This window comes from Cervus canadensis, chromosome 29 (assembly GCF_019320065.1).
Source record: "Cervus canadensis isolate Bull #8, Minnesota chromosome 29, ASM1932006v1, whole genome shotgun sequence".
NCBI classification, from domain to species: domain Eukaryota; kingdom Metazoa; phylum Chordata; class Mammalia; order Artiodactyla; family Cervidae; genus Cervus; species Cervus canadensis.
The window spans coordinates 29,984,853-30,006,638 of NC_057414.1; the positions used below are offsets into that span (position 1 = coordinate 29,984,853).

Below are 21,786 nucleotides of genomic sequence, written 5' to 3' on the forward strand. Positions count from 1 at the left end.
TGTTTAAAAAAGCCATCTTGGAAAAAAAAAAAAGCCATCTTGCCATGAATGGTTGCAAACAGGGGTGTGTGCGTGTGTACCTGTGTGTGTGCACATGCACACTTGTACATCTACCCAAGCAGTATTCTCACTAAGCCTTTAAAAGTTCGTGTAAGTCAGAGGGCGTTATTATCAAGGAAGATTTCATGGAGTAAGGGAGATTTCATTCACCGACAAAATGGGTGGAATTGGATGTGCGCCCAGAAAAGAAGGCAAAGAAAGGATGCTCCCAGCGCAAGAACTCCCAAAGTCAAAGACACAGAGGGGGCACCAAGGGCCCGTTTAGTGGAGCTGTGGGAACAGTGAGCCCAGGGCAGGAGCTGCAGTGGAGAAGTCGTGAACGGGGACCATGGATGGTGGGCAACTGGGACGACACCTAGTGCTGGGACGACAGGCAGACAAGAACAGACTGGTGATGACTGATGTCAGCGATGCCCTGGGAGGGTCTGAGGCTGTGGTTGTTTACACCTGGCAAGGGAGCTGGATCTGGCAGGGGAATGAGCAGGGTGAATTGGGTGAGGGGGCGTATGCTGACAGAGGAAAGAGGCCGAAAGGGAAAAGCAGAGGGACTTGCCGGCAGGACTGGACAGAGGACCTGGAGGCAACCAGGGTCCTCTCCTCCCATGACGTGGCCCCTTGACTGGAGTTTTCTTTCACTGTGAACTAAAGGAAACTTCTATTCCGAAATGAGTTCAAACCAGTTTTGTACCGTTTACCACACTGCACTTGGTTCTACAGAGTATTCTTTCTCATCTACTTGAGAGGTCTCTTCATGGTCAGCCTCTGGAAACCCTGGCTTGGTGTAATCTGTCCTCCATTGCAGCCTCTTTGCTGTGAACCTTGGTTTTGCCATCTGCTTGGTCTGCTGACTTGACAACCCTGCTTCTCTGCTTCCTGACCTGCCCTCTGCAGGGATAATGATGCTAGGGGTCTTTCGCCCCTTACCAGAGCATCACTATCGCTGGTCCTGCCTCCCAAGCCTCCGTTATTCCTTCATTTTCTCCCCTAACCCAGAGGAAAGGAGATGGAAGAAATGCTTTAACTGGAAACTCCTAGATTTGTGCATGATCAAGCATGCATGTGAGCCACTCTCCATGGTCAAAGACAATGCCTGATTCCTTAGGTATAGTCTCTTTCTGTAGCAGAACTAGTAAATATTTACCACCTCTGTCACCAAAAGGGCATTTATAGTTTCTAGCTGGGAATGGGTCTTCGGAACCATTCCCCAGGAAGTTCATGGGCTCACACTCAGCCCTCTGCAAGATGACAATGCCACACTTTTCAACTTGGAACAACTATGTGCTTGGCTACCCGTACCCCTGGTTTGGGGTGTGCAGTCAGGGCGGATTCCCTCATTGAAAAGAACAATGGGTATAATAACCAACAGACAGATGGCTCCAAGAAACACAGCTCTCCTCTGAACATGGGACCAGGTATCTTTGCCGTGGAGAGTGGCTTACATGCATTCTTGATCATGCACAAATCTAGGAGTTTCCAATTAAAGCATTCCTTCCATCTCCTTTCCTCTGGATTAGGGGAGAAGATGAAGAAATAACAGAAGCCAGGAGGCCTGGGAGGCAGGACCAGGGATAGTGATGCTCTGGTGAGGGGCAGAAGACAACAAGCATCTATCCCTGCAGAGGGCAGGTCAGGAAGGACAGAAACAGGTTGTCAAGTCAGCAGACCAACCAGATGGCAAAACCAGGGCTCACAGCAAAGAGGTTGCAACAGGAGACAGCATGGCATAGGACACCTAGTGGAAATTGAAGGAACCCAGTCGATTTCAGGTCTGAGTCAAGGGACCCCCTTGTCCTTTCCACCCTCTGCCAGCAGCTCAGCTTTGAAACTGCCGTCTCTGGCCATGTCTATGCTCTGCAAAGCCTCCTGTGCGGGAGCAGACTTCCTGGACTGTGTTCGAGTAATTCTTCCCTGATCCCAGCCAGAAACAGCCACAGAAGAGCCTTTCCCTTTGAAGTATGGCTATCCTCCTGCTGAGCTTGAGAAGGCCCTCGGAGAAAGTTAGCTGGTAGAGTGGATTGTAATTTTATAGGTCTGGGGGCAAAGGTGTCATAGGGCTACCACAGCAAAATGCCACCGACAGGGTTCATGCAACAGAAATGTATTTTTTTTTCTCACAGTTCTGGAAGCTGAAAGTCCCAAGTTGGGGTGCTGGCAGGTTATGAAGTCTCTCTCCTTGGCTTGCAGATGGCTGCCTTCTTGCTGTTTCTCCATTTGGTGGTCCTGCTGTGCCTACCACCCCTGGGGTCCCTCTGTGTGTCCAGATACTCTCTTCTTCTTTTTTTTTCTTTATTTTCATAGGAAAAATTTTTATTTAAAAAAATTCTTTTTTCAAACTTTAAACTTTTTGTTTTGGGGTATGGCCGATTAACAATGTTATAGTTTTAGGTGAACAGTGAAGGGACTCAGCCATACATATACATGTATCCATTCTCCTCCAAATTCCCCTCCCATCTAGGTTGCTGTATAACATTGAGCAGAGTTCCATGTGCTATACAGTAGGTCGTTGTTCACTATCCATTTTGAATTTAGCAGTGTGTATGTGACGTTCCCAAACTCCCTAACTGTTTTTCCCTAACTCCCTTCCACCTGTTTTCTAAGTCTGCGAGTCTCTTTCTGCAAGTCTCTTTCTGATACAAAGTTCATTTTTGTATGTGACATTCCCAAACTCCCTAACTGTTTTTCCCTAACTCCCTTCCACCTGTTTTCTAAGTCTGGGAGTCTCTTTCTGCAAGTCTCTTTCTGATACAAAGTTCATTTGTATCATTTCTTTTTAGATTCCACATATAAGGGATGTCATATGATATTTCTCCTTCTCTGTCTGATATTTCACCCCATATGACACACTCTAGGTCCTTCCATGTTGCTGCAAATGACATTATTTTATTCTTTTTCATGGCTGAGTAATATTCCATTGTATATATGGAGCACATCTTCTTATCCATTCCTCTGTCAATGGACAGTAGGTTGTTTCCATGTCTTGCTATTGTAAACAGTGTTGCAGTGAACACCTGGGTGCATGTATCCTTTTGGATCATGTTTTTCTCCAGATACATGCCCAGGAGTAGGATTGCATCACGTTTACTCTCATGGTAGCTCTATTTTCAGTTTTTTAAGGAACCTCCATACTGTTCTCTGTAATGACTGTACCAGTTTACATTCCAAGCCATATTGAATTAGGACCCACCCAAAGGGCCTTGTTTCAACTCAGTCATCTCTTTAAACATCTTATCTCCAAACACAGGTTCTTTGGAAATGGGGTTAGGGTTTCAACATGTGAATTTTAAGGTAACATTTCAGACCTTGCCAGGTGGCCTAAGGGAATCTTTACTTGAAGCTGATAACCATCAAAGGTAACTTTATTGGGTGTTACTATGTATCAGCGACTGTTCTGGGCATTTCTCCTGTAATTTACATCTCATCTCCACTTTTACAGATTGTGTAATTATCAGTTCAGTTCAGTTCAGTCGCTCAGTCATGTCCGACTCTTTGCAACCCCATGAATCGCAGCACGCCAGGCCTCCCTGTCCATCACCAACTCCCAGAGTTTACTCAAACTCATGCCCATCGAGTTAGTGATGCCATCCAGCCATCTCATCCTCTGTCGTCCCCTTCTCCTCCTGCCCCCAATCCATTGGAAAAGAGTCTTTTCCAATGAGTCAGCTCTTCGCATGAGGTGGCCAAAGTACTGGAGTTTCAGCTTCAGCATCAGTCCTTCCAATGAAAACCCAGGACTGATCTCCTTTAGAATGGACTGGTTGGGACTCCTTGCAGTCCAAGGGACTCTCAAGAGTCTTCTCCAACACCACAGTTCAAAAGCATCAATTTTTCGGTGCTCAGCTTTCTTTGTAGTCCAACTCTCACATCCATACATGACCACTGGAAAAACCATAGCCTTGGCTAGATGGACCTTTGTTGGCAAAGTAATGTCTCTGCTTTTCAATATGCTATCTAGGTTGGTCATAGCTTTCCTTCCAAGGAGTAAGCGTCTTTTAATATCATGGCTGCAGTCACCATCTGGTGTCAATTATAATTAATCCTAGATTATAGATTGTGACCTCCTTTTCTGAAATGCAGTCAGCTTAATTTGGTGGAACTGTGTGACCTAGTGACCACCACACCCCAGGCCACGACCTTGTCCCTGTGATCTGCTGTGACCAGGATGAATGGGATAGTCTCATTACCCTTCTCTGCTTGGTAGATGTCTGGAAAGTACGACGCTGCCTTTCTCCATTTGTCATCTCCCCCTGTCCCAGCAGGTGATGGGACAGCACACGTGAGAAGTTCAGCCTTGACCCCCACTCCCTCACATCCACAGAGCAGAGACTCCACCCTCTTTCTTGGGTGGGCAGAATCATCCCACTTAAGACTGGAAACTGTTATCTCAAGGAATCAGGCAGGAAAGGATGATGGCCACTCTGTGCCAGGGAGGCAGGCAGTCCCCTACCCGGATTTCTGATAAGTAAGAAGCTCAGCACATCCTGGAGCGTCTCTGAGCAAACAGGCTAGACACCTGTACCAAGGTCTTCTCATCTAATCACCCATCACCTCTGAAAAAGCTATTCTTATGCCTGTTTACAGAGAAGGAAACCGAAATGAGAGGGGCCCCACCCTTCCCCCGTGTGACCTTGAGCCACATACTTAACCTCTCTGGGTGGGTCTCACTGGCCTCACCTATAAGAGCAATGCTCCCTCTCATATGCCCTGTAGCTTGGCAGCTTCCTGGCCAGTAAGGGGCATTTCCATCTATCTGTTTCAGGCACCACCCTAACATCACATGTGTGTACTGTGTAACCATTCTTCTTGGCCTCAGCCTCTCCACCCTCCTTTCTGGGGGTCCCAGCCTATAGAACCAACAGAGGCATACACTCCTAGGGGTCCCCATCCCCATTCCATGGCCCAGACTCCCTCCTCACCCAGGGTCACCTGCAAAGAACACATCAAGCTTGCATAACTGTGAGCCAGACAGCACCTCCGGTAGCCCTGGGCCAGCCCGCCAGTCCCCAGGGAGGGTAGTGAAGAGTGACGCCGACTAAAGAGTGACCTGGGGCTCTGTGTCCTTCTCTGTCCTCCAGGAGGCTCTGTCGGTGGTGAGCGACGACCAGTCCCTCTTCGACTCTGCATACGGAGCAGCGGCCCACCTCCCCAAGGCCGACATGACCGCCTCCGGGAGCCCCGACTACGGCCAACCCCACAAGATCAACCCCCTCCCCCCGCAGCAGGAGTGGATGAACCAGCCCGTGAGGGTCAACGTCAAGCGCGAGTACGACCACATGAATGGGTCCAGGTAAGCCCCCTGGGCCCGTGCTGCCGGGATGGGGCAGGGGGAGGCTGGAGGCCTGGGGCTGAGTCAGAGATCTGGCGAGACGTGTGTCTGCAGCAGACGGAGCTCTGGTGCTGGGCCGGGCGACCGAGCCAGGCTTTAGCGAGCTGGGGTGAAAGGGCTACTTGGGGTGGGGCAGCACAGAGCCAGGAAGCCCTCTGGTTCTCTGGGCCCCAAAGCAGCTCTCAGGCCCACGACACTAACAGGCACTTTTGTAACACCTGCTTTATGTCAGACCCAGGCACAGCCCCTCTTGGGGATAATTCAGTAATAAGATACTCTTCTGTTTCTTGTTGAAGATATTTGACCTCTCTGGGTGGGTCTCATCAGAGCAAAGATCAGCAAACCATCCTTTGATTTAAAGTCTAGGATGATGACAAAGATGAACAAATCCGAGGGCTCCCTGTGTGAGGGAGGGCACACTTGGAAAGTGGGTTGGGAGTCGGTGCTGCCCAGGGCCGGTAAGACTTTGCTCGTAGAGATGGACAGGAGAGGACCGCAGAGAGGGACAGCACACCCGGGGGCCGGGCGGCCCAGGCTGGAGTCCTGGGTCTGCCTGTGGACCAGTCACTGCTCCCTCTGAGGACCAGCTGCCTCCTTTCTGCACGGCTCGAGCATCACTTCCCCATAGGCTTGTTACGAGGGTCGACCCTGATACTGTAGAAGTGTCCCAGGGCAGGGCCCAGGAAGTGACCCATCCCAGGACCCAGAAAGTGCTGGGCTATCCTGAGGGTGACTGTCACGAGTGAAGTTTGACAGTCAAGAAAATGACTTCACAGAACGTCAGGCACGCTCAGGGAGATAAAAACAGAGACCAAGAGAGCCCTGATTGGCTGGCTAAGAAAACAGGGCATTTATTCCACATGCAGCCGATTTGACATGACATTTGAACATCATCAGACCTGTGACTGAACACTTGAAAGCTGGGCATCATTGTATACAGAGAGTGGGGAAGGGGGCTGGGGAGAGTCAGAAAGATAAGAAGTTAGTGAAATAGTCCAGGTAGAAAATTACAAAATTCTGAACTAGAGTCATGGCACTGATTGTGGAAATGAAAAGGGGAAGACACATGAGGGACATATCAGGGGGATAATTAACAGGACTCAGGTTGATAAATATTGCACTGGGGGCAGGGGGGGAAGGGGTTTGTGTGAGGAAAGAATCGAAGACTAGCAAAGGTTGGGTGTTTTCCAAAGATGGTGCCGGTGGCATCCCCAGGGGTGGGAGGAGGAAAAGCTTTGAGAAGGGATGTCAGCACCCCTGTGAGATGCATCAGGAGCCATCAGTAAGTAGGACATCAGATAAAAATGTCTATGAGGCACTGGAAACAGAAGATCAGATACTACTGGGGATGCAGTTGGAATTTAGACTTGGGCATCATCACTAAAGAGTTCTACCTGTGCTGGCAGATGAGGTCATGGAGCAGACAAGACTAGAGAAAGCAGAAGGGGTGCTCGTGTGGTGGGCAGCCCCCCAGAAGGTCCTGGTCTCAGACCTGCCTGTGAATACACCTGGCTCCATCACACTCCAACCCCACTAACCAACACCAACCACTGGGATCCCAGCCACCTTGCTGGCATAGAGGATTTCAGGGAGGCTTAGGGGTCCTGAGCCAGGAGCCCTTCTGGTGAGTCCCTCCACAGAGATGATGAGGATACTGACTGACTCTCTGTGGAGGGAAGTCAAGAGTTTGTCAATCTTTCCACAACGCCATTTGCTCTCCATCTGCCTCTCATGAGGTCCATGTTGTATTTACATCTTGACCTAGAGAGGCCTGGCATGCTGCAGACCATGTGGTTGCAGAGTCAGACACAACTTAGCGACTGAACAACTAGAGAGACACATTGGACTTTGAGGGGGTAAATGACTTGCCTAAGGATTCAAAGGTGCAGTGAATTCTTTTCAAAGGTGCAGAGCTGGCCCTGCACCCCAGCTCTCTGATCCTGACCCCGTGGCCACTCTTTCCATCCCCTCCCCACCTACCTGCACCCACCCCACACGTGGACAGCATTCAGCAAGGCCTGCCACACGGGCCTGACCACAGCGCTCCCAGTGCTTGCTTACAATCCAGACTCACCCTTGAACAAGCTGGAGCCTGAATCCAACCCTCGCTCACCTCCACTGCCCACCCATCAAAGCCAGCAGCACCTCTCCTTCTAGGCCACCTGGGAGCCTCCTCCTTCTTCCCCTTCCTCCTCTTGTCTTTCTGACGTCTCCTCATCAGACAGCAGCCTGAGTCTTCTTTTCAAAACATTTACCTTTCTTGCTCAAAATCCTTTAATGGCTTATGCTGCAGGGAAGCCTCAAGCACTGCAATACACGAATCCTGGGCAGAGGAGGTCCCCCCAGAGAAATCAGTTTTCAGAACCCCCTCAGCAGCTCCACCGAGGCTCCTCCCATCACACCAGACGCCAGCTGGAGGGGAGCTGCATGAAGACCCCGGAGACCAGACGTGGTATCTACCTGGCTCTGGTTTCACAAAGCAGCCCCTGCTTTTGATCTGCCGGTCTTGACTAGGGCCAGGAGCTGGTGACAGCGTAGGTTCAGAAACTGATGTCTCTTCGCCCCTCCTGGGAAACCAAGACGATGCAGTGGACTCTTGAGAAGCAGGCAGGCTAGGTCTAGACATCACCAGCACCTCATAAACATCTCCTAAGTGCTCACATGGACGCTGAAGTGGTGGGCAGCAGGGAGCCAGGGTTTTCAGGAAAAATGTCTTTGCTTAGGATGGAACCCGGTCGGATCCCATTCTTGGATCACGCAACAAAGAAGCGGCATGATGAAGCAGATGCCGCCCTATTTAAATCTCTCACCTGCCACGCTGTGCTTCTGTCCTCTCAGTACCACTGATGATGTGCTTTTAATGCAGAAGATAATTCCTAACTTCAGGTGAAAAAAACCAGAGTGTAAAACTTGGGATTTCTTGGCTCACACGCTATGCTCTCCGAGGCAGTAGCCACTGCTCACATTGATTGCTTTGGAGCACTTGAAATATGACCTATCCAAAATGGGCATGTGCTTGATGTGTATGTTAATGCACTGGCTTTAGGAGACTTAGTGTAGAAAAAAATTGAAATACGTCATTATTTTTTTTATATTGATGATGTTGAAATGATCTTCAGGCTGTATTGAATTAATATATTTCAATATATCATTAAAATTAATTTTACTTTTTTATTTTAAAAATGTGGCTACTAGAAAATGTTACATTATATATGTGGCCCCTTCGACTGGATAGGGCTGGGCTAGAGTGTTTTGGACCGACTCAGGGCTTCCCTGATGGCTCAAACTGTAAAGAAGCTGCCTGAAATGCAGGAGACCCTGGTTCCATCCTTGGATCAGGAAGATCCCCTGGAAGAGGGCATGGCAACCCACTCCAGTATTCTTGCCTGGATAATTCCATGGACTGAGGAGCCTGGTGGGCTATAGTCCATGGGGTCACAAAGAGTTGGACATGACTGAGCCACTAACACATTTGTGGTACTTTGTTACGGCTGCCCTAGCGGATCAACAAAGTACCCAAAGATGTATTTCTCTCTTCTTTTCATGATTCACAGTGAATTCTCCCCACGTTCTCCGATAACTTGAAATTCTGAGTTACTTGATGCTTATCAGAGACCCTACAGGTATTCATGTCTCTAGAGGAGGTATTCTGTGTGCCTAAAGCTACAAGGTCCTTCTTGCTTCTGATGCTGCCAGTAAGTCATCCAGGCCAGGGCACAGGGGTCGGTGGAGAGACCGAGATCTGAGGAGCTCACAGAAATTCGAGCTTGCCCACGTTGGGGCAGGTTCGCTCCCTTTCTCCCTACCTTCCGCTTGTGGTTGAATCTGTTACCATGAATTGTTCTTCAAACGGTGTGACCCATAGGCTCTGTGCTGGATGTAGACTTTAGCAAGATGATCCAAGCTGTGGTCTGCAACTAACTCTCAGCTGCATCCTGTCTCAACCACGGGTTTGGGGGAAAACATCCCATGAAGGAAAAAAAAATATATCAACTTACGGAGGGGAATGGCAAAGACTTGCTTGCCAGAGTTGCTGGACCAGAGTTCACTGTTAGTCTGCCCTGACGCTGCCTAGGCTGGCCAGCAGGATCCAATGCCCTTATTAGACACCTACAGACTTAACTCCCACACACAGGAGGGCCAGCCTTACACACCCTTTCACTTCTGCTTCTGACGGCACATTCCTGTGCTAAAGTGCCTCCTAACACTCTGAACCTTGCAATGAGAAGCATGTCAGGCAGAAAGCTGAGAGGGAGGGGTATTCAGGGTTCTGGAGAAGCTGTGAGCATCTACTAAGTATAGGTTAGAGTGAGAGCTTTACTATGGGTGATTTCTTTTCTTGAAGTTTGCTTTTGCATCTCCTTTTCAAAAGCAAAAATGTCACATACACACATCTCTCCATGGCTCCTACAGAAATCCTGAAGACAACACAGATTGGTGTGATTTCCGCAGTATACACATGATGTAGAAGGCACGCCAGATATTGCTAATGCTCCAATAGCCCTGGGGACCTCCTGTTGGCTGTGTGGACATTGGGTATCCATCACTGTAAGCCTGGGCTGCAGACCTGTGGGTCTGGATCCCATACTCTGAGTAAAGTTGCTCTCAGTTGAACCAAAAGGTAGGGAAGATGTTCACATATTTGAATGGGATTATCTTCAGGTAATTGGGCTTCCCTGGTGGCTCAGTGATAAAGAGTCCACCTACCAATGCAGGAGCCACAGGAGACGCAGGTTCAATCCCTGGGTGAGGAAGATCCCCTGGGAGAGGAAACAGGAGCCCACTCTTGTATTCTTGCCTGGAGAATCCCATGGACAGAAGAACCTGGCAAACTATGGTCTATGGGGTCACAAAGAATCGGATACAACTTAGTGACTGAACAACAACAATCTTCAGACAAGGTCTTTGAAATCTCCTGTTATCCAAATGCTCAAGATTTCTCATTGTGTTTTAAATCATTTGACAGTCTGCGAGGCACTTTTGGAAACCAGCAGCCGACTTTTTAAAGCAATGGTTCCTGAACACAGAAATAAAACCAGAGGAGTAAAGATCTTATGTCCTTTGGTGAAAATAAAGGACAAGGCTGCAGGGCCCACATGGCCTTTGCTGTGGCCTCCAGTGTGTGGCTTTCTGAGCCACGGCTGAGCAGGACATGCTCTGAGTTACACTTTCAGAGCCACCACCTCCTCCGGGCAGCCCCTGGCTCTCCTGTCACCTGTACCAGTGCTGTCAGCTGCCTGCAGACCCCAGCCCCATGCTAGCTGTAAGCGCAGGTCTCAATACAAGTCAGCGGCAGAGTGGCCAGGCTGAATGGCAAAGCCTCCCCGCTCCATGCGTGCCCCCCTTGTTTTCTTCAGTCCTCTCCACAGGCGCCAGCTGCCTCATTTAAGAGCAGCCTTTATGCTGTGCTTCACCTGTACTCCCGGCTCCTTCCAGTAGCTGGCTGGGCCCTTGGGAGGCCTGTGCTGTCTGCCAAGGCACAGAGTTCTGCAACCCCAGCGTGGAAGGGAACACGGCAGGTGGATGGGGAAGGCTGGGCTCTCCTTCCTTCTCTCCCAGGAGTCAGAGGAGGGCCGGCCTGCACAAGGCGGAGGTCCAGGGTGGGGGCCAGGACGTCTCCCTTAGGGTACCCCCTTGCAGAGTCTGGGATCAAAGACAGAGTCTTGTTCCAGAGGACAAGCACCCAGGCAGGTGGGCGGCAAGCAAGCAGATCACCTTGCCCTGCCGGGGAGCGGGTGCAGCTGAGAACACGGGAGTGGGAGGAGAGAGAGGAGGGCACAGAAGCATGGGAGCTTCTGTGGGACCGGAAACGAAGAGGTCCCCACCATTGGACGACCCCAGTGGTCACCCCAGCTGGAAGGCCCCAGGCTTGACCCTGTTCAGACGTCCTCCCCAGGCCCCCCTCAGGCCCCACCCAGCAGGTGCCTTTCTCACCAAGGTGCTCAGACTCCTTACCAGGAGAGGTACCAGGCAGCTTTTACTAAACGATTCCTTTATTCAAATTTTTATTTTTTCTCTCCTCCTGGTACCAGTGACTAGCCCTGCCCCGGGGCACCAATGGCATAAGGGGCCATTTCATTGCGATGCTTTCTGAGGTCCGACTTCTCACCTCTGAGTGGCCAGAGTTGTGTTCTGGGCTCAGAAATCCCCAGAGGCCCAGCTGATGGTGGAAAAGAATGTTCACAGCTCATCTATTTCTCCGATGTTCCCAAAGCGAGATGCAGCCCACGGAGGGCAAGTCCCCTTCCGCCACGCCTGCCCACCGCCCACCGCCCCCAGACGCCGCCCCCTTGCAGAAAAGTGTTCTCGTCTGCTCCGCCGGGAAGCGTGTGCTCTGGCCGCCCCACCCTCGGCATGGCCTCTCCCAGCCGGTGAAAACGTTGCTCTCTTGGTTAAAGGCCAACTTAATCCGCCAAACTTCGGCTGCACTTGGGTTGTTTCACAATGGACAAGTATGCAGGGGAAGGCTGCCAGGCCGTGGTAGTGGTGTGTGTGTGTGTGCGGGTGCGGGGGTGTGCATGCGTGCATGCGCGTGTGCGCGCCTGCATGGGTGGTGTATGTGCCCGTGTGCGTGCCTGCACCGGTGGCGTCGGCGCCTGTGTGCGCATGCGCCCACTTGCGGTTTGCTTGGACTAGGGTCGGGGGGACCCGGCCAACTCCACCGGAGCTCAGCTCAGACGCTCAGACGCGCGGGACCGGGGTCTTTCCGGGACTGCTTCATCTCAGGCCAAGTCCTGCTCCAGCAGAAGCCAAAGGGCCAAACCCTGGTGCAAAGCCCCGAAGTGCTACTGCCGCCCCTCAGACTGCCATGGGGACATTAAACCTTCAACAATCTGGGGCTCCGACGGCTGGTTCTTGGTTCTCTGCCTGGAAAAACAGTAGGCGAATAGTAAAACCTTAAATTCTAACATGTGTAAGTTATACATCTTATTTTCATTTTCAGCCCATGTTCCCCTCTGTAAGACATCAGGAAAAAATTACCGTCTGACTTCTAATATCTCAGTGGAGCATTTATCTCCCAGCTATGATAAGTGATCTTCAATATTTTTTTCCTTTCAGATTAAGAAACAAATTCATTTAATTTTCTTTATTGAATGTGCTCTGGCCTCCCCCCTCCCCTGCCGTGTCCCCACAGGCTCCCTCCCCTCTCCTCTCGGGCTCAGCGACCATTGCTTGCCTGCCCTCCGCGTTGCTGCCTTTTCAGGATGGGCGGGCCCATCTGGCACAACCCTGCTCCTCGCCTGCTTCTTTAGGCTTCGGCATGGTCTGTTCCTGCCCACAGCAGAGAGAGGGAGGGCAGCGGCCAGACCTCTGGAAAGCCGTTCGAGGTTCTGCAGCCCAGAGTTGGCCGGCTGTAATCTGAACCTTATCTGAACTCCTGGGTCTGAGGGCCTGGTTTGGAGCTCTTGTGAAGACTGGCTGTCTCCCAGGTTGCCAGAACTGATGCTTCCTGCTCTGGACAACCAGGAGGGTGGGGTGGGAAAGCGGCAGCCTCTCCTTGGTCTCTAGTCATCTCCCTCGGCCCTGGCGCGAGGGGAGTGGCTGAGCAGAAGTGGCAGGGCAGGATAGCACAGCCCTAGGCACACCAGGAGAGTCTGTGGCCCCGGCTCTCGGTAGGTGGTGTGTTTTGCCAGCCTGCTGAGGCCCCAGGTGGCCACAAGGGAGATGTCAGCTCCATCTCCAGACACATAGATGCTCCTTGCTGAATTGAAGCCCTGTGCTCCCATGTTGCAAAATAGCAGGGGCTAGCCATGTACTTCTCTGGTTTTCTTAACCAGAGGAAAGAGCGGCTAACCTTTGTCATGTCTGACCTGGAGGGTGATGGGGAGATGCAAGTAGAACACTGTATGAGAAGCACATTGAAATGATATACATGCAGTAGTAATGAGTGATCCAGGACTCGGTGATTGTTCAACCCCTCTGGACGGCACTGTAGAGGATTGCTGTTGTTGTTTAGTCGCTAAAATGTGTCTGACTGTGCAACCCCATAGACTGTAGCCTGCCAGGCTCCTCTGTCCATGGAATTCTCCAGGCAAGAATACTGGAGAGGGTTGCCATTTCCTTCTCCAGGGGATCTTCCCAACCTAGAGATCGAACCTGAGTCTCCTGCACTGGCAGGCAGATTCTTTACTGCTGAGCCACCAGGAAAGCCCACTAGGACAGGATGCTTGAGGTGAAAAAAAAACAAAGCCATGGCACCAATCCAGCCAAGGGAAGGGCACCTGCCAGGCTAACCATCCCACAGTGTGACAAGTCCGCGAGCCACGGCCGAAACAGGGTGCAATGGGAGTGGGGAGAGACTGTCTGGGAGCCAGTTCCAGTGCTTGCGCCTAGGGAGGGTAGGTCGCCTGGCAACAAGGCTAAAAGTGTCAGCTGCAGGCAGAGCCGAACTCAGAGGTCCAGACTCCAGTCTGAGGGCAGTGAGGCTGCCAGAAAGTGTTTAAGTACCGTAATTATAGGATTGGGCTGGGATTTGGAGAAAACTAGTGGCCGTGTGGATAGAAATAAGGCAGCGTCAGCAGCACCCCTGTCACCCTCGTTCCACCCGGTAGGGCTGGGCAGAGGCTGCACGGATGCGCCGGTGGCAAAGGCGACAGCGACACTGATGACTTCCTCTGGGCGTTGTCTCTTCTCGCTCCAGGGAGTCTCCGGTGGACTGCAGCGTCAGCAAATGCGGCAAGCTCGTGGGCGGAGGCGAGTCCAACACCATGAGCTACAACAGCTACATGGACGAGAAGAACGGCCCCCCTCCCCCCAACATGACCACCAACGAGAGGAGGGTCATCGTCCCCGCAGGTACTTTGGGAACCCTTTCACTGGGTGCCACCCTCATCCCCAGTCTTCTGAGCTAGTCGTCCTGGGGGCGGGGACATCTACATCTTCACCTGGTACCCTGTTCTCTATGGAAACGCTTACCTGGGAAAGCTGCACCTCTTCCCTGCCCACCCTCCAAGACAGTTTCCCAGATGTCACTGGAACCCTGATGCACAGATTTGGGCAGCCCTGCCCTCAACAGGTCACATCATACTTTCTACCCTCCGTGCCTGGTTCCACGGATGAGGCCTGCCGAGAGAGGAGAGGCAAGATCTTCTGAACCCAAAAGGAATCCTGGGAACACCCAGACATGCCCACCCTTGCCTTTAAGGACAAGAGTGGCTCGGAGGTCTGTCCTGTCCATCAGGCATGCACTTCCTGGCACCCGCAGGGTCCCACCTTTCCAGAATTACAGCCATCTCTTCCAGGTCCAAAATAGAAACAACTATATTTAACACAAAGAGTGAACATGTGTGTAGCACGCTTTGTCATTCTGTAAAAATAGGCTATTTTTCCTAGGTGTCGGTGCTGTTGGTCACAGAAAATAAAATCATTGTTCAGGCCTTCTGTGTGCTGGCTGGACACTGGCCTCAGCTGGCGAGCTCAGCTGCCTGCTTGAAAAAGGAGGAGAAACTACCCCGTGTAGAGTCCGTGCCAGGTAGAAGGAGCCAGAGTGTTCAAATTTGAGGCAGTCAATGACTTACCAAAATAAGTTTACCCGAAAGGCAAACCCCTTCCATTTGGGAAAGTGTAAATGCAGTTGTGAATGAGAGCCAAGGATTAGATGTCCCTTTGAGGTAATCCCGAGGAATTTGCGGGTCGGTCTAGAAGGTGTGGTTCTGTAACAGGCCGCTCCGTCCTCGGCCCTCTGTATTTCCTTTCCGTGGGAAGCTGTGTGTCACCATCTCCTAGGACTCCAGACACATGATTGTGCTCCAGGCCAGACTCCAGGTGGCAGGGGCAGGAGGGGTGGGGACAGGTGAGGCAGGGGAGGGGTGGGCTCTCAGGAACTTCTCTGTGCCCTGCAGGACTTGAAAACTGCTCATAAAGCATGTTTATTTCCTTCTTCCATAAACATGTGGCCTCCCAGAGGAAGAGGAAGAATAGCTCCATATACTGAGTGCCTCCTGGTGCCGGGCACTCTGCAAACAGCGTCATCCTTGTGATGTTACTTCTGTCTCTAACATCGAGAAAGAAGCATCTGTAGCTGATCTCCCGTCCCTCGGGACACCAGCTAGGCATGTTTAGCTCAGGTGCATCTGTGAGAGCCAAGAGAACTGTGCCTTCTCCCTTCTCATAGAAAGAAGGCAGAAATGAAACTGAGCTAAAACTGGCCTGGAGAGAAACTTCTGGACTCCCCACATTGGAACCAAGCCTCTACAAGCATTTGCTCACTTGGAACCAAACTCTACCCCCCTCCTCCCGCACCCCCGCTTCTCTCAACAGTGGCCAACATGGGGAGGAAATCTTAAGGACAGAAGAGTTCGGGGGCCAGAGGTTGTCTCTGAACCAAATGTTGACAGCATCTCATTTCTGAAGTCACTTTGGGGAGAAGATAGGGGAAAGAAGGGGGGGGGGGGATGACCAGACTGGTTGACCCTTCAACTCTGAAGTGGTGTTGAAGTACTTTTGAAAAGATAATCAAGGTGGCAGTCTTAGGGGGCCAAGGTCACCAGAGCAGTAATAGTGAAAATAGCATAAATACCCATCAAAAAATGTTCCAAGCACTTTGTGTCATGGATCCGCTAGCCAGGGCTTCACTTCATTACTTTACTCCTGGCGGGATCTTGCAGCATTATCCTCACACGTTTTGGCTTACTCCTGGTCAGCCTCCTAGACATAAGAGAAAGTCTCACAAATCAAGGCCATAAAACATCGGTGGAACAACCCATTGGATTTATGGTGGGATTTGAAGACAAGCATAAACAAGGGCCCTAGTTCATCACCAGTTCCAAGTTCAGATGGGAAGAAACCAGGACTAAATCATCCAGGAAATACATTTGGAAGAGCTTAGCACGCTCCAGAGTGGAAGATTTATAATTCATTGTGCTGTAAAGGGAGAGAAATAATATTGTGATAGAGCCCAAAGCAAGGGCGGAAATAATAAAAATAAATAAAACCTACAGTGTAAAATTGAATTGGAGGCCTTGTATATTCAAAGTGAGGGATTAGGAGAAGCAGAGGAGAGCTGATGAAATAATATGTGACATAATCCAAGGTCCCCCAGGACATTTTTCTTTAGAATTCTGAAATGGTGCAAAATCATTTCCATTTACCAATGGTCCATGCCTAATTGTTCTTGGAGAGTAAAAGTGAAACAATGCAAGAAATTTATGTGAGAGACAGAGAAGGAAAGAGCTCCAGACTTGTACCATGAAGCCCTGAGTAGCTCTGCTTTTGGGAGTGATGGCAAAGCACCTCCTGAATGAAATAAGACAGGGTGGTGAAAGGGGAGAGGGGAGGAGACTTGGGGTGCAGGGACCCTCAGCTAAGTGCAGTCTTGGGAGGCTTTCAGTCGAACCCCAGCTCATACTGGGATTAAAGGTCAAATTGAGGACTTAATGTTTCAGGACTCCACTTTCCACCTGCAGAATGAAGATAACAGCCATTGAAAAATAGCATACCTGAAGCAGTGGGCACCTAGGAAGTGTTCAAAATCTGGACTGTTACAAGTTTCTGGGCACTGGGTGGTTAGTATGAACCTGCTTCTCGCCCCACGGCCCTTCCTAATCATTCAAACCTGCTCCCATTTTTACCAAGAGCCTTAACAGACCCTTAGAATGAGAAAGTGAGGTGGTGGAGAGGTAGCACAGATATTCCTACAAAATGAGCAGGCTAATAAAACAGGTTCAGTAGAAGCTAGGGGCTAGTAAGTCTCCTCCCCTCCTCCAGGAAACCTTCCATGATTGCAAATTCATAGTCACCCCTTCTGCCGACCAGTCCTCAAACTGCCACCACAAAAATCTGTTGCCTAATTCTGTGCTTTCCTGCCTGAGTTTTCATGGGCATGGGTCTTCCAAGAGGGCAAGACCCATGTAGCTTTCTTCTCTGATGAGCATGTTTAACTGTTTGTCAGACTCTGTAATAATTAGATGCCAAGGAAAGAGCTGGTTATCAAATTGTGATATGTAATGATATAAGGGCTCCACCTACTGTGGAATCTGCTAGAACTCATCACAGCACTCAGAGTACACACGTTCCCCCCCGCCACACACACACACCTGTTTAGGAAGGAGTCTGAGTGTCCCAAGTGGAGATCTAATTCCTTGAGTTCCTAGGACCTCAGCCCTTAGATTATTTATCCTCAAGAGTGAAAACATTTTCTCCCTCCAACACCATTTCCCGTCTTTGAGGATCCTAAAAATTCTGGCGGGATGATTTTAAAGAACTTTCAATACAACTGTCCCCAAAAGGAGAAAACCCAATTGGAGTTGAGCTGAAGACTTAACACCACTGGGTTTTCCACCTGCAGAGACGGAATTGCGGTCTAAGTGTCCATGCACGTCTTTTCTGCAGCCATAGGAGAGATTGCTGTTGCTCCATGAAATCACAGATGTTCTTAAGATATGGATGGTGGCCCTTTCCAGAGCCATTGGTCCCTGCTCTAGGCAACTGAGCTTATTTTCATTCTGATGCCATGATTTCTCAGGCAGAGGTTTCAGTTGCCCTCCAATGACTTGAAAGAGAACATCCTGTCTGGGTGCATAGTTTTGCGTCTAAGAACTTTTCAGAGTGCTAAGTGGTTCAGGCAGCACCAGATGCGATGGAGCCAGATGGATGTTCTGGGAGGACCATCTGGGGCGGAGGTCGGGGGGGGATCCCTTTCCCTCTGCGGGAGGGGCTCTGAGGAGGGAGGAGAAAGGTGGAGGTGGGGAGAGAGAGAAGAGACGGCCAGACTGAGAAGGGGAGGAGCCCTGCCTCCGGCAGCCTTGCTAACAGCCTGTCTCTCCTGCAGACCCCACGCTGTGGACACAGGAGCACGTGCGGCAGTGGCTGGAGTGGGCGATAAAGGAGTATGGCTTGATGGAGATCGACACGTCTTTCTTTCAGAATATGGACGGCAAGGAACTGTGTAAACTGAACAAGGAGGACTTCCTCCGAGCCACCTCCCTCTACAACACGGAAGTGCTATTGTCACATCTCAGCTACCTCAGGGAAAGTAAGTGCCCGGTCCCTTCCGTTTCTGGGCAGCTAAACACCCCCAGAGGCTGTAGTGCCAAGTCCCCAGGGCTGGAGAGAACTCTGCCTGGCCGCTCAGGATGCAGACTGGTTCCCATAGTAACAGCCCAGGGCAAGGAGATAGGGTCCCTGCCTCGGTTTATGCTGGGCGGGTGCTATAGGAGCGGCACCTCTGGGTGTCAAGTTGCCAAGGTCACACTGGGTCCGAGGGACTCTGCGAGGGGGCTGACCCAGTCCTGCCATGTCAAAGGAAGGAAAACAAAACATGAGGAAAAACTAGGGAACTGCCGCCATGTGTGTGTGCGTTGAGTGGCAGGTCTGCTGGAGGCTGGTCGCACCCTTCCCAAGAGAATCCCAAGAGAATTCTGGAAGCACTTTGCCCCACATTATAGATAGATAGATGCCCTGGCTGGTTCTATCTTGAGCAATGATTTCAAGTTCCTACAAAATTGTAGATTCATAGATTTACGTTTTTGAATATTTACACATGAAGTTCTTCTTATTCTTGGGTTTTCTCTGGCACTACCCGTTGTTACCTACACACCCTTCTCAGCTAAACAGGAAGAGTAGCAAATGCTACGGATGGGTTAGGATCTGTTGGAGACTCTTCTGGCAGAGTGAGAAGGAAAAGAACTTTGGAAAGGGAGAATCTGTAAAAGAAAAGGCACAGTTGTCCAAAGGATTTATCCAGTATGAGGATTTTCTAAAACTAAGCCCCGTCAATTTGATATGAATTTCATTTGATATGAAATATACACAGAGATAGGAACAGAATTTTGATAAACCCACTAATAACCTCAGCCTTAACGCTTTACCAGAGAAGTGTAAGTCATTCAGTCACGTCCAACTCTTTGTGACCCCATTGGACTGTATAGCCCGCCAGGCTCCTCTGTCCATGGAATTCTCCAGGCAAGAATACTGGAGTGGGTAGCCATTCCTTTCTCCAGGGGATCTTCCCCACCCAGGGATTGAACTTGGGTCTTCCGCATTGCAGGCGGATTCTTTACCGTCTAAGCCACCAGGAAAGCCCCAAGCAGGTGGAACGTCGATAACCCCAAGTACATAAGGACTGTTCTGTGACCAGAACAGATGGTCCTAAGGTGGGGAAGTGGAAGCTACAGGAGAACAGATGTGGTTCATCCTACAAGGGGTTTTCTTAGTAGTCAGCCCTGCCCGAAGATCCACCAGCAGCCTCAGGATGCAAGGTTTGCTGTCTGCGGTCAAGGCTGCCAGGGGTTCAGCCTCACGGTGAAGGAGGTTGGTGATTTGAAAGCCCCTTTAAAACTGAAATCCTTGGACAGCGTTTAAAGGCCGCTTTTCCTGGTCTCCTGGGCTCTGGGTGGGTTAGTTCTTCGTTTGTTTTCCGTGTTCAGTGTATCTTCAGCTCGCCATTCCTGGAACCTTCTATCTCCTTCTGCACCAGGGTACCCTGCGGGGTGGGGTGGGGGGCAACACACACTGGCTGTAAAAACGAAGAACTTTTAAAATGCCTTCGGAAGTTTCCACTGGTGCCTCCGGGCTCCCCGGTCACCCCTCCGAGGCGTCTGGTAGGCAGTGGGATTGTGTGGGTGATGCAGTGTATGTTAACACCAGAGGAATTACCTCATGTCTGAGTCTTGCTGCAACATGAGGTCAGCCCAAGAAATGATCGTTTCAAAAAAGGGGGCAATTTTCCACCCAGTCTTTCTGAGCTTTGGAGAATGAGCATTTTCTAACAATCCGTATTTCTGTAAGTGTTTATAGGATTTTTTTAAGGAAGGATCTTTGCACAGAGTCCTGCAGCGATGCTCGCTGGGCAGGGCGGGGGTGGAAGTGGGCACAGCGAAGCTGAGCATGATGCGTGACCAGGAGAGACCGCCAGAGAAGCAGAAACACTGACCGATTCTGCCGTTCTGCACATCCTGGCCTCATACAGCGGACGGTCTAGGAATCGCTGGTCCCTTTTCTTTGTTTGTGGGAGAAGAGATGGACGATCGTGAGGACAGTGACTGTGGGGCCCTTAAAGGGCCCAGTTATCAGATTCCCTTGATGGGGAGTGTTCAAGCACATTCTGACTCATGTGAGTGCTTTGTGTTTTAAGTCACTTCAGTCATGTCCAACCCTTTGCGATCCTGTACTGTAGCCCACCAGGCTCCTCCATCCATGGGATTTCCCAGGCAAAATTTCTGGAGTGGGTTGCCATGCCCTCCTCCAGGGCATCTTCCCAACCCAGGGATCGAACCCAGGTCTGTCCTGTCTCCTACGCTGGCAAGCAGATTAACCATGAGTACCACCTGGGCAGCCCTGACTAATGTGGGGAGATGCCATTCATGCCATGTGATCCCAGCCCCTGCTGTCTGGTGGGTCCATAAACATACCCAGGTCCTCGCTAGGACTTCCTCTCACAGAAGAACCCAATTCACAGACGCTGAAGCAAAACCAGCCTCTGCTCAGAAGGCCCAGGAGTTAAATGTGGTGGTCGTGGATAAACCATCCAGGAGGGTTCCTGTCGGAGGAGAGCAGATAACAAAGAGCAGAGGGCTGAGCAGCCTGAGCAGAAGTGGAGGCCAGACAGGTTGGTTTGGGGGTTGTAGGTAGCAGAGCATGAAAAAGGATGGATTTCTTCTTTCCTTCTCAAAATATTTCTAGACGTTATAAAAGATAGCCCCAAAGCAATAAAAATACGAAATTTCCAGAAAGGAACTTAGGAGCAGCGCAAATTCCTAGAGCTGAGTGGAGATGAACAAACCACAGATAGGCTATAATGTTGGGTGAAACAGCAAAATATAAAGGGGTCTGTGCAGAGATAGAAAACCATGTCAGCCTGCAAAAGTGAAAATTAATTGTATTAAGGTTCAAAAAAAACTTGCCCCAGCATAGCCTTGTAGTCTGGAGGCCTTTTGAGGACTTTAGGCTTAAAATGATCCCCTATCATGGAAATAACTTTTGATTCTTGCCTCTTTTTCATTGGTGTCTAGTCCCTGGGACCCCTGGTGGTGGGTGGTCCACTGAGACCCCCACAGGAGGTCATGTTTGTGGTGACTGTCCCCTTTGAGTATTGTGGGGAACTCTCCAGGGCCCAGGAACTTGTCTTCAAACACTGCTTTGTTTTCCCAGACTTGTTTCCAGCAGAAGTTTTGTGTGGAGGCAAGGAGGCCAGCCCTCAGGGAAGAGGCCAGGAGATGGGTGCTAATTCCTCATGTTTTATCATCTGTCCTTTCATGGAGGAGGGGATAAGGTTCAGACAGTTCCACTTTGGCAAGGAGGTGAAAGGAAAACAGCTGAGCTTCTCAGCACAGAGGGAGGAAGCACTGCAGGACTAAGGAACGTGGATGGAAGAGAGTCAAAGGCCTTGTAACTTAGCCTCAGTCAGAAGACTATAAAACAGTGGAACCTCTCAGAAGTCTGTGAGCTTTCTGGACTTTAATGGA

At 50.5% G+C, this 21,786-nt stretch overlaps 1 protein-coding gene across 5 annotated transcripts in view; it reads left to right on the forward strand.

Annotated features, from left to right (window-relative positions):
- FLI1 (Fli-1 proto-oncogene, ETS transcription factor) overlaps positions 1-21,786 on the forward strand; it is a 133,480-nt gene that overhangs the window by 71,947 nt on the left and 39,747 nt on the right. For all 5 annotated transcript variants that reach the window (XM_043452694.1, XM_043452698.1, XM_043452696.1 and 2 more), the window contains exons 2-4: positions 5,133-5,344; positions 14,025-14,179; positions 18,153-18,356. In XM_043452694.1, the coding sequence (XP_043308629.1) occupies positions 5,214-5,344; positions 14,025-14,179; positions 18,153-18,356 (490 nt within the window). In that variant the 5' untranslated portion in view covers positions 5,133-5,213. The remainder of the gene's footprint in view (positions 1-5,132; positions 5,345-14,024; positions 14,180-18,152; positions 18,357-21,786) is intronic.